This window comes from Dromaius novaehollandiae, chromosome 1, assembly GCF_036370855.1.
Source record: "Dromaius novaehollandiae isolate bDroNov1 chromosome 1, bDroNov1.hap1, whole genome shotgun sequence".
NCBI lineage: Eukaryota > Metazoa > Chordata > Aves > Casuariiformes > Dromaiidae > Dromaius > Dromaius novaehollandiae.
Window position 1 is genome coordinate 186,166,836 of NC_088098.1, and position 12,694 is coordinate 186,179,529.

Genomic DNA, 12,694 nt, shown 5'->3' on the forward strand with positions numbered 1-12,694 from the left:
GACATGCAGGTCACATGATATGTGAGCACAGCCAATTGAAAAAAGCTCTTGAGTGAAGTGTCCATTTTTCCTTCCTGGCTCCAATGCCTTGTTCTCATCCCTTATCATTTATTTCTATACAATATTTAGAGGCCAGTTATATGAGGCGTCAGGCCCTTACCTCCATCCCTACTCAGCAGGGCACCTTAAGAATGAGCACAGACTTCCCCATGATTCAGGCACGTGCCTCTTTGCTTTGAACCTTGGTTCATTGTCCAGGAGATCCTGCAGAATCCAGTTAAGTGGGATGAGTTGTTGAAATGGGGCCTTAGACTGAAATCTCTTAGGAGGCAGTGCTTTTATTTTGATGTAAAGCACCATGCATATTTAATGATCTACATTAAAAAAAAAAAAAAAGCGCCTTAAAATAACAGGGCGAGGGCTTCCGTTGAAATTCTGACCGTGCTTAATTCAATACCGAGTTTCCTATTGGCTTTAGGTGGAGTGAAGGCTACAGACAATGGAAGGAACAAAGAAATTCAAAGAAGATGAAACGCAAAGGAAGAAGCTATCTGAAACACTACAGGTTGCTAGAAAGGGCGATGGGTTATAAGAATGCAAAATAGAAATGGACTCATTCATCTCTATTTTCTGCCACTGCAGCAGCATCCTGGATAGAAATGCTTTTGAGAACATGTGTACATGTGACAGAAAATGGGTGGATAACTAAGGAAGAACAGAGATACCCAGCTGAGCTTTACTGGACCAATTATCAGTAGAGAAGCAAGCAAACAGCATGCTGACTAAACGAGCTAATCAAAAGGGACTGGATGGATTGTGGAGGTTATTTTCTATTTAATTTTTTTACGAATACATCAAGGTAGAAAGTAATAGTGGGGAATAATGACATGAATGATTAATGTTTTTATTTGTATTATAGTGGCACTCTATGGCACCAACTGAGATCTGGGCAGCACTGTAAAAACACATTGTGTGACTCAATCTCTTTCACAAAGAGCTTAATGATGACCTAAAAATTGCACATATAGTAAGCTCCTATTTTTGAATTAGTCACTGGCAAACGAAAGAAAGACTGTAAGACTGGACAATTAAGAGCAGGCAAATCCTTTTAGAAGTTGTTATTAATGCACAGCAATTGAAAGAATACTCAGAAAGTGTGAATTCATACAGAAAAGTCTGACTGCTAAGAGAATTTTAGCTAGTGTGCTTATAACATCTGTAATGAAACTGGCTGCATTTTTAGTACTTGGAGAACATACTAAGAAGTGGAAGGAGTATTAGAAAAAGGATGGCAGTAGGTAACTTAAAGCAAACCAGATAAGATGGTACGTGATTTTAGTAACCACCATCATATCAATGTAAATTCTATCTTCTGTAAAGTAACAAAACAACTTTTAAAGTGAACTTGTAATGAGAAAAACAAACCGAATCCTAATTCCTTCTTGAAGAAAGCTAAAAAAGGGGTTTTAAGTTTTTTCTTCTTTTTTTGCATTAAAAATTCAGATTCAATCTATGAACACACTGATAATGTTAAAACAGATTAAACTGTATCCAGAGAAACCAGAGAATGAAAATGAACTATCCAGAAGAGAGAGGATTTTTGTTCAGACTGTTTAGAGTGCATTTCCCTTCAGAATTATTTAACTTCACATTTCTTGGTGGGAAGAGAGGGGAACTTACACTGGATATCTACCAGCCATCTGATAAAAAGTCGGAGTACTACTCAGGACCTTCAGTATCGAAGGAAAACTCAAGAGAGGTTAATCCTGACCTTCCTAAGAGGGGAAAAACAGAGACTTCCCTTCAAAACTTTGGTTATTCTTTGCAAATGGCCACACTGAATCAGATCAAAGGTCTATTTAGCCCCACATCCTGTGTCACAAATGGTGAATAAAAGAGCTAAGGATGTTAAAGCAACAAGCTAAGCAGATATTGAAATTCCTCTTGCATCATCTCCCAACTCAAGGGATCTTTGGTTTCAGGACTTCTTGAGCCATGAGTATATCTTTGTGTCTACTTCTGTGTACATCTGTATACACTATATAAGAGCACAAGGAAGCAAATAAGCTTACTGGCAGGAAGTAACTGTGCATATTGAGCTATGGAGTGAAAATTAGTTTCTCTCGGTAGCAAGAGCGGAAGAACATCTATAAGATGACTAGGTCTCTTATGAATCTCCACCATGTAGTTCAGCTCTTCAAATCATTTTCACAAGGCAATGATGTGTAGAGTTGTCATAAAATTCTGACTGATGATGCTGTGTCCTTGCTTTATATTATGCCCAATACTCCAGTAGCCCTTGGTGCTTTCCCTGTTTCCTTCTTCACCCAGTATGAGTGTAGAGCAGGAGTACGCCTATGCAGAAGCTGTTAGATTCAGAGAACCATACTGTGTTGCTCTGATCATAGCCCCTTGAAAAGCTGGGATGCCACTCATATACAGAATGATTTTCCTTGGCCGCCACCATGGCTTTTGTGACAAAGATATACTAGTGACATAATGAAAATTGATGTGCTTTGCCTGACCCTCTCAGAGGGTCTAGGCAAAAGCAGGGACTCACTCAGATGCGCTCTCAGTGGCAGATCTAATGGCTTTGCGAGGGAATTAATAACACCACTCTTACCAACAGCTACGGATCCTCCTATTTTCAAACTGCCCCAAACAGCCCCAAACTACAAGTATTCAGTCCCTAGTCATGATTAGAACTGTGCCAAGAAAAAGATACCAATATTCTGTTTTTAGCTAGTGGCAAAACCTGTTTTCAGTACAAATACTCCAGCAGTTCTAGCGAGGATTGCATTCTGCCATTGGTAAAGTATATTAATTTTTATAATCACTTGTTTTTCCTTTTTATCGTGATGTCATGATGCTTAGTATCTGAAACAAAAAAAAGAAATGTAGGTATGCAGCCTGTCTGTGTTTTCCCCTGGGAACATCAGGATGGGCTACTGGTATATACAGGCCCAGTTTGAGCGGTGGGGAATGCTATACTGGATTGCCACTTGTTTGCCTAATGCCAACAGTAGGCTTGTCACTTAGTCATTGCAAATAAAGTTTAGGGTCACAACCTTTAAACATGTGTAAGTGGATCTATGCCTCGTTTTCAAAAATTACTCACTGAGAGTGAACTAATTACCACTTGCCAAGGTGGGGTGAGAACCTGTAGCAAATCACTTCCTCCTGATGCAAGTTAACAGACAACCCATCACTACAACTGATTCCAAAGTCACTGGGATCCCTTTGAGCAGCCTTATGTCCACCAGGAGATACGGAGACATCCATGATTAGTTACAGTGGAGAATCTGACTCTGCAAGCTTATATTCCAGTTTATTCTGTAGGATGAACCATTTGTCTGGCCACATCCTTGGACTGGTATTTCGGCACTCAGGCCTTTAATAAAAGTTGAGAGATCCCAGTGACTGTCCATAATCAACTGTGGTGGGTTAGAAGCTCAGGCTTCCTACTAAATACAGGGGAAGGGTTTCACACGTGGAAATGCACAAAGGCCACTGCCTTAACTAGTCTGTGCTTAACCAGACTATGTGTGCACATCCCTCGGTTGAGGATGTGCTTCAAATGCAGCTGTTCTCTCAGTTTAAGTACTGCACTGTAGGTGGCAGGGATCCACTTGGGAACTTTCTGGATCACGTGCCTGAATGCCTTCTGTCCAATGCCCTAAGGGAAGTCAGTCCCGCCTTTCAGAGCACCAGCCCTCACCATTTAGACTGCTCTCGAGAAGGAGGAAGGCTTAGGTTCACTTCCTTCCCTGGCATTCAGGGTATTCAAACATATATTTCACCTTTCCAAAAGATTGTCCTAACCACTAGGCACTGAAGTTCTTTAGATCCCCTTCAGATACCTACTTCATTTTGGTTCTTCACTCCCCTATAGGCACTTTGGAAAATGTCGTCCAGGGACACTGCCCTAAATAGTTCGAAATCTCAGTAACGGGTAGATGAAATGCACGGTGCAAGGAGGGGAGAGTCAGACGAGAGAACTGTAACTTGGGTGTAGTCTAAAAAACAACCCAATATGGGTCTCTCTAGGGCTTCCATTTTTTAAAACATGAGGATCAATGTCAGTACGCCTTGGGATGAAAAGGTGTGTTGGGAGGGAAAAAAAAGGAGATTCATGGAAGTTCAAGGAGCAGTGTGACATGTAACTGCTATGGAAGCAAAGCAGAAGAATTTAGAAAATCAAACTGCAAAGAAAAAACTATCAGAAATCCAGGAAAGCTATCCCTATTTTAAACACTGATTGACATCTAGGAAAGCTACACAATTTAATAAAAAGAAGGAAATTGACATTTTTCTCTCTTTATCCTTTAAATAACTGAAGAAGCAACATAACAAGGCTCAGACTCCCTGTAGAACTTAAATCAGGGGCTGTAAATTGGCAGTGTGACAGCTGTAATACACTTTATTTTGCTGATTATCCTGGCACTGGTATCTTGGTCAGGTAATTAATCCATGTACTGAACACTCGACCGAAATTTTTAGGGGTAATCCTCTTGGTAATCTTCTAAATGCCTACAGGCAGAAATTTGTAGCAGGGATTTCGATACCTGTACCTCCTTAGTGGCTAGGCCATAAGCTGAAATGTTCTGGCCACGCTAATCCTCATTAATAAGAAAGCATTTTATACTGAGACCCACATACACAGTGTATGTGTTCCAGGTGAGTGCACTTCAAGCCCATTTTCTTAACGTATTTCTTCTTCACTTCCTATAATACTCCCTGTTTGATACAATGCTGGCATTTTTAACTAACTCCAAATTCTTCCCTCTCACTACACCCTTCTGCATATGGAAAGACTCCATACAGTAAGTGGGATTAATCTGCTCCAAACCAGTCACGCAGAAGTTAAACGTCTGGTTCAGAGTTATGCCCTCTAAGAGTCCTCTATGGGCAGCAGAGATTTCATCTCACTGGAAGAGGTGGGTCTGATGATTCACCCCCTGGAGATGCTTTTCTTTCCTCTGATGATTGTGAAGAAAGCCCAGAATGATCAGCTGAAAGCGGGACATCTAAATTTTAGACACCTAGATCATGACAGAGGAATGCCAGTTAGTTTTTCAAAAATTCTGTAATATTTATGTCAAAAGGCCACACAGATGCAGCATTACACGGGACCTTTAAATCCTTACTGCAGAAGAGCAAAAGTGTTTTTTACCACTCTGCAAAACTTAATGGATCACACACCTATTTTAGACATCAAGTATTATCAGATTCATCTTCATAAAGGACACTATTTGTTACAACCAATTATGTCAATGTGTGGGAAAGCAATGCAAAGGGAGGCATGAAAAACGTCCCTCAAATCAACTCAAATGCAAGAAAGGAAAAGTGGAAGCTCATTTCACGGTCTCCATGTTTAGCTATCTTAGTCATATACACGTGTAAAGCAAAACATCATCCATCTGTTCATGGCAAGATTGCAGAGAATTTTAATAAGACACATTAATGCTAATAATGGCCAGTATTTATGATGTTGATAAAATAACCAATGTGGAGCATCTGGAATGCTCATAAAATTTGTTCTTATAGAATTCACGGAGTTTTACACTTCCCTGAGCCTGTCTTTTCGCTGACCTAGTTCTCATAGGCCAGATTTGCCAGAAACTCTCTCCTTCCCAGCCATTGCTGTGAGTGTTACTCTGAGACTCATGTTTTGAAGCCAGACCTATTTCTGTTCTTGTAAGTTCAACATTCAGCACATTACAGAAGCAAACCATATAGCCAAACTGCAAGTTTCCACCTGAAACTACAGGCATCTCTATTTCCAAGTGACAGATGTTGCACAACAGTTGGTGACAAACAGGCTAATTTAGACAGATTTAACTAAGGTTCAGCCTGCTGACAATAGGGGATTTTTTTAATGCAGCTAAAGAGGGCATTTCTGAATACTAGAGCTGGCTGTTGCACATGAAAACACAGAGGCCCTGATGTGAATTGAACAGCACAGCCATGTGTGGTGCCTGCATCTCTGTTCCTCACACTGCCTTTTAGCTGGTGAGATGGAAGATGGCATTGCCTAGGCAAATTACCAAGGATATTACTGGGTCTTTAAATTTCTCTCACGGAACATATGTCCTCAGAAATCAGGTGCCTGTGGACCAGATCCTTTCTTCCTAAGTTTAGGTATCTAAACTTAAAGGCACTGAAATTAGAAGCACAGTTGCACTAGACCTGAAGTGGTCTTTTGAGGTGCTTAGCTCTCCACCGCCTGTGCAGGAAGCTTTACAGGGGATACTTTCCTAACCCAGGAAGCTTGAGCGAGTCCATCCAAGCATCTGTCTTTAGCTCTAACTTTTGAATGATGACCCCTGAGGTACCAGAATATTACCGCAGGAGGGCCTTTAGGGTTTATTTTTTGTGTAAAGCTTAGGGGTGTGATTCAGAAATTACAATGCAACAACTGCATTGGCCTCCATCTGATGGATTGTCTTGCTCTCTGTTTTTTATCTGCATACTAGAGCCGGCTGCAGGCTCCATGTTTATGAGAATTACAAGGCCTCTTGCTTGAGCAGCGTGAGGTCATTTTACCACGTGGATTATACAAAGGAGGTATTGCAGGGACATATTCAAACCCTGCAACAATGAAACGTCCTCTCTCCTCTCCTCTCCTCTCCTCTCCTCTCCTCTCCTCTCCTCTCCTCTCCTCTCCTCTCCTCTCCTCTCCTCTCCTCTCCTCTCCTCTCCTCTCCTCTCCTTCTCTTCTTTTGAAGAAAACCTCTAGGCAAGCACCCTGATTACTATTTTATGAGGGAACCCCATTAAAGTTACTTCATTGATTGTATTTCTGTACTAAGGAAATAGCTGCCAGCACTAAATATTTAAGGCAGTTTATCTGCCAAATTAATACTGCCATCATAGTAGCCAAGCAGTGCTGCTGCTAGCAACAGCACAGCATACTCTTTTACTGTGGAGGTGACTGGATATGCTGTGATTATATCCATAAGAGTTGTTCAATCCTACTTCCTTTGACCTAAACCTAGCCTAAATATATATCCTAATTGTCCTCTAGTCTGTAATTGACCTAGGTAACTAGAATTCTTATACCTACAAATCACAGGTTACAAATCATTTCTCTCCAAGTAAAGCATGATCTTTGTTCAGAGCAGGGATGCTTCTGTCTGGTTCGTTCCTGAAGCGTTATGTCTACATAGCTGTAGATGATATGCCTAGAGCATGTCTTCATCTATTAATAAAAAAACTACTGAAACTTTGCTCACCTTGAGAAATAAGCTCTTAGGAATGGTCCTTGTTCCTCCAAATTGCCATAGAGTATGAAATAGCATATGAAGTAGAGTATGACTGCATTGCAACTACTTACCCCCAAACAAACAAATAAATGATTAAAAAAACTACTACCACCACCACCACCAGCACTACAACGACACTGGACAAAAAGGGGTTACTTACATTGAGTGAGGATCCCTGTTAAGGCATTTTTAAAACTCTCCTTGGCTTGCTCCATTTCTTGCTCATGAGCGGCCTTTTCGTTCATGAGCCGGCGAACGTGGCTGTTTGCCGACTGCACCATCGAATAAAACTGGTTTGCAGAGCGACGATTCACCTCGCCTCGCTCGATCCAGGTAAGCAGCACTGTGATGGCCTCTGAAAACTTGCTATCATCTAGGGCAATCAAAGCACAGGTTTTAAATTACAGATATAAATATCCTGCTGAGAACACATTTTCTGCTCTGTGTCACATTAAAATCACCATAACTCGTGCTTGCACTATATCATACTGGGCAACTTCTGGGTCCTTTGTTCTATCAAATATAGGAAGCCAATACAACCGTGCGAAGCTCCATAAATCTTCCTTCAGGACTTGTCTTCTTATTATTTGAACAGCGCTCTCATGACACAAAGCAAAAAAACCTCAAAAAATCCCTGTGGCCTGATTCCTCACTTACACAACAGCTCCCTTTAAGCTGTTTTCGCAATATAAAATGACTTTACATTGGGAGTGACAGTGACAATGATTGTCAGGCACCTTTATGTTATCAGAACCATTGAAGAACTGAAATCTGGCCTTGTTAATCTGCTTGGTCAAAAGCTCAGTCTTGAAGCTTGGGCTCAGCCATGCTTTTGTCAACAGATTTCACTAACATAGCTTTTCTATGAACAATGACTAAGCTGAATTCCTGCTCCAAGCACTGATTGATTACAAGCAACTGCTTTGAACAGATGATGTGTCTATATTTTCTATGTTGTTTTACATACTCTTTTTTAAAGGAGCCCTGCTTTGTGTTTACTATTCAGGTGACTAAAGTTGTTATATTTCCTTGCAAAAATATGAATAAAGCTCATGGCTAGATTTTGTGCCCTCCCCCAAAGTAATCTAATTTCTTCTGACAGTGCTGTCAGCTTTTTCAGAAGACTCTTAACACAGGATCCATTACACTTCTGGCTTCATCAGGATTAAGAGGACACATTTTTTTTTTAAAGTCACATTTAGACTCAATTGCAAGAAAAGTGTCATCCTGTGGAACCATTTTTGTGTAAATCAATCTCATTTTTTCCCCAGGTTTTTATTTTTTAAACTTCCATTTTTTTAATAAATCATTTTAAATATTTTCTCTGGCCCTTGGTGCTTAGATTTCTTCACATATTTTAGATGGTTTGTATATATTTCTATAGGAGAAGGTATAGAGTTTCAGTGGGGAGAGGTAGTATGTTTATAACCTAAAGACATTTAAAATGAAAATTAGAAAATATTAAGACCAACCACATTAAAGGACGCAGAAAAGCGGAACAAAGTAAGGCACTGCATTCCATGTGAAAAAAGTAATGAAATACTAGTAAAGAGTAATGAAATACTAGTACTTAAGTGATGATTTGGACTTTTATTCCAAATTACTAATCACTTCCCTAAAAGGAGAGGAACCTAAAGTACAGGGAGGACAAATTACATGCTCTGTGCTGACAGCTTGTGAAGAATAGGTTTTACATTGCCTAATCTTTAGCGTATTATTAACTGAACCATGCTTGCAGCTGCAGCAAAAGGACTTGTGCTCCACAAGTGGGTAAGTGTGTTCATCTGAGATCCCTGAAAAAATTCACAAAATAAGAGCCTCATAACATCCTCTCTTGGTACCATGATGTATTTGCTGTTACTTTACATTAACTTGTGATTTTTCATCATCATTTATTAAGTAATTGTCTCATGGGAGGAAGATTCAGTCAGGGGTCTTTTCTTTCCCTGTTGTCCCCTTGGATAAGCCTCCAGCTCCTGCCTTTGCTGGATACAGACAAGGCAGATATATATTAAGTGGCTCTGATGAATCAAGTCAGATGAACATGGACCTCAGAAAAGCCAGATGTACACAAGACTCATTCAAAGTGTATTCATTGCAAAAAAACACCAGGGTAAGACTCCCCAAGCTTGGGTAAAATCTTCAGCCTGCTGAAATACAAGAGAACTGGATGTCACGGATTCGCCAATAACTTGTTCCTGGAACATAATGTTTATTATAATCACAGTAGTCAATACAAATAACCTGTTATGGCTTCTGGGAATATTACTATGCAATTTCCTACGGACTGTAGAGCCAGGTCACCCTGTGGATGGCACCAGCCTGTTAACACTGAGAGTGCGGTTGACTGCGAATACAGTGACTACAGCTGAATGTTCCTCTTTTAACTTGTAGACATCACTATCTGTATCATCACATGTAATTTATCACCCAACACTGAAGTATCATTTAGACTAAATTATTCCATTCAATCTAGGTCAAAACATCAACAGCAAAGTTGGGAGAAACGATATGCAGAAGTACCTCCGAAGAGGTAATGCTGTGACACTCGAAGGAACAGTGTACAGAACTGAACAAAAACATTTCATGGAGATGCATTAGTAAAATCAGTTGCACAGACCCATTCTCCCTTTTTGTTACTTTAATCTCTCCACAGTACGTGGCCGCATGTTGTTTTGCTATACACTCCACATGAAATGAAAATACCCCTCCTTTTGTTTTGTTTGTATCAAGCACAGTTGGTGTCTATAAGAGATGTTCATAAACATGCCATCTTTCTGCCAGCTAGATTCAACCCATTTAAAAAGACACACTGAAAAGCTGTTTTTAACATACTATATTGTCAGAGAGCTGCAGAGGTCTGTGGGCCCGTTACAGTTAATTCATGACTCTGTTCTAGCAGGAGAAAAAACCTTTGACTAGTAAGAATCAGAAACTTCATTGATTACATAATTAGCAGATACATTAAAAATGCTAGAGGATAATATATTCACAACAGAAGCACATTAGTAAATAATATCTTTTCTCTATAGTTTTAAAATTTCCTTATTTCACATTTGTTTCTAATTTTTATGTTCATGAGTCTACTACTTGGTGACTGGCATAAGGCAACTCACAGTGAATCAATTTTCTTTATCCAGAAAGCAGCGACTCTTTGTGAGCAATCAGAGGTTCACTTGGAAAATCAGATTTCTATACCAGGTTGTTCATTAATTTTTTATTTAGTAGATAAATAGCAGAAGAAACACAGCAACGGAATCTAATATAAGCAGAGGATGAATTGTCCTATGTTTGCAGCCATTCTTTAAAAAACTACAACAAAACCCCTCATTTTGTTCAAAATTATTCCCTTGGGGTAGGATGCACAGAAATACATACTATTTAAAAACACGATCTTAAAACAGATTCCTTTGTGTACGAGGTGCTCCAGTGTGTAACTGTTCCTTTAAAATGAGCACACAGTGCATTATTCCTTGCACTTAAATATTTTCTCCTCCGAGTTACAGCATATTTTAAGCAAATAGGGAAGGATTCATTTCCTTTATGTCAACATCTAAGTTAGTACTCCCAGGCTCCCACTACAGTCATGGAAGGAGATGGACACTTCTCGGACACGCTTTGTTGGTCCTCTTTAGCTATCTACTTAAAGGTGAGATGAACTGTGCCCTGGAAGTGGCTGCTTCCCTCAACTGGCTGTAATGGGAGCCTGCAGTGACTTGCTCATATATAGGCATCCATGCAGCAGACACCTGCATTAGGTCAGAGGAAACACAACTATAGCACATGTATAGCGGTTACAGAACACCTATGCAGCATTTGTGTAAGCACATGGGTTTACAGTTGTACTGTAAGCTGTGATGTACGGTATTTCTTTTAAATATTATTATTCTATTAAGGATAGCTTGCTGGGTGTCTGTTGATAGAGATTTTCAGGTGCTCCTAGACTCAGTTACAGGCCTCCAGAGACAAGATATTTCAAATTTCTCTTATATCAACTGAAGATATTTGGCACTTAAATCCTAGCTCACGTCTTAAATGAAAAGAAATATAAAGAAAAGAAAATGAATCCCTAGGGCTGTCTGGAAAATTGTCATTAGGGATATTTCTATGAAAGAAGAGGAACAATTGTTGACAAATGTTTTGCATTTTTCTTATGATTTGACCCTCTCTAAGCAACCCCAACTGGCATAAACTTCTTAATAGAAGAAGCTACGACAAGAACTGCTACAAAATGGCATACTGGGGACAAATGTAGGAAACAAAGATTTTACTCTCAGTTTATGGAGTTTCCTCGGTGTAGCACAGAGCAGAATTCAGAATCTGAAGTTCTGTGACTACTCATTTCTATTTGCCTAAGGTGCTATCAGGACGGGGTGACAGTTTCTAAGGCCTTGACCATAAGAAAGGAGATAGACTAATCCACGACTCTGAAGCCAGGCATTCAAATATTCAATTATTACTATCATTTTCACATTTACAGGTATATTTCAAACATAGACAGCTTTATATTTCCATGTTTAAAGAGTGAGATTGTGTGCTGTACTTCTCACTAGGAAATGATGGAACGATGGGGCTACAGTTGCTTTTAGACTTTTTAGGCTTTTTATCGTCCCAGCCGTGCACTTCTTCAAAGGTTTGGAATGTGTCTGGCATAATTCACACAACACTGGGGGCTTGTCTAAATTAGAGCAATGTTGCTATGTTGTCCTATGGTCCGTGGTGTTTTCCAGAGCCTGCAGCACATATTAGCTGTTGTCCCTAATGTTCCTCCCACAGTGCAATCTCCTAGACTTGCAAGGAAATGTCTCTGGTCCTTCTGTAAGAGAGGAAGGGGTAAGTGTGCCCTAAGTTCTGCCCTGACCGTTAGGAACCCAGTTAACAAATACTTCATGAAGGTGTCACTGTAGCTGAGAATGACTGTCCTACAGCATGGGTATGGAGGGGCTCATGGAATATGTCTATGGCAGCTCCTCCTCGGCCAGCTGCAGCTGAGCTGTAGGAGGATGGTACGTCCCCCGTCTCATCCCCCACTGCTCTCCACTGTCTCTTTGCTCATGGCCACGCTGCCTTCAGGTCTGCCTGGAGGCCCACCTCCATGTGGAGGTCCATCCACCTGATCACTGCCCAGTTCCAGTTTGTCAAAGTGAGCCCAGTGCTGTTATTATAGGAAGTTGTGATTGCCAGCTCAGGATGGTGACTTCTTCAGTCCATACCACAGCAGCTGGGAGAGGGTGTTTGATCGAGGTTACTGTCAATCTGTCATCTGATTTGGTAATTTATTAGCCTACAACTAAGATTTCTAAACTGAAAACACTGAATTTGATACAAAAAATAGCAAATCACAGCAGGTGGCTGGTGTGGGTGAATCAAACCAGGGAAAATGTTTGCTAACCTCACTCATGAGTAAGTTCAGCACAGATCCCCTGTGC

The 12,694-nt window shown here is 40.3% G+C and overlaps 1 protein-coding gene across 11 annotated transcripts in view; it reads right to left on the bottom strand.

The window, feature by feature from the left end:
- Positions 1-12,694, bottom strand: part of ENOX1 (ecto-NOX disulfide-thiol exchanger 1) — a 360,126-nt gene that overhangs the window by 75,056 nt on the left and 272,376 nt on the right. For all 11 annotated transcript variants that reach the window (XM_064504830.1, XM_064504829.1, XM_064504833.1 and 8 more), the window contains one exon: positions 7,426-7,638. In XM_064504830.1, coding sequence (XP_064360900.1) covers positions 7,426-7,638 — 213 coding nt within the window. The remainder of the gene's footprint in view (positions 1-7,425; positions 7,639-12,694) is intronic.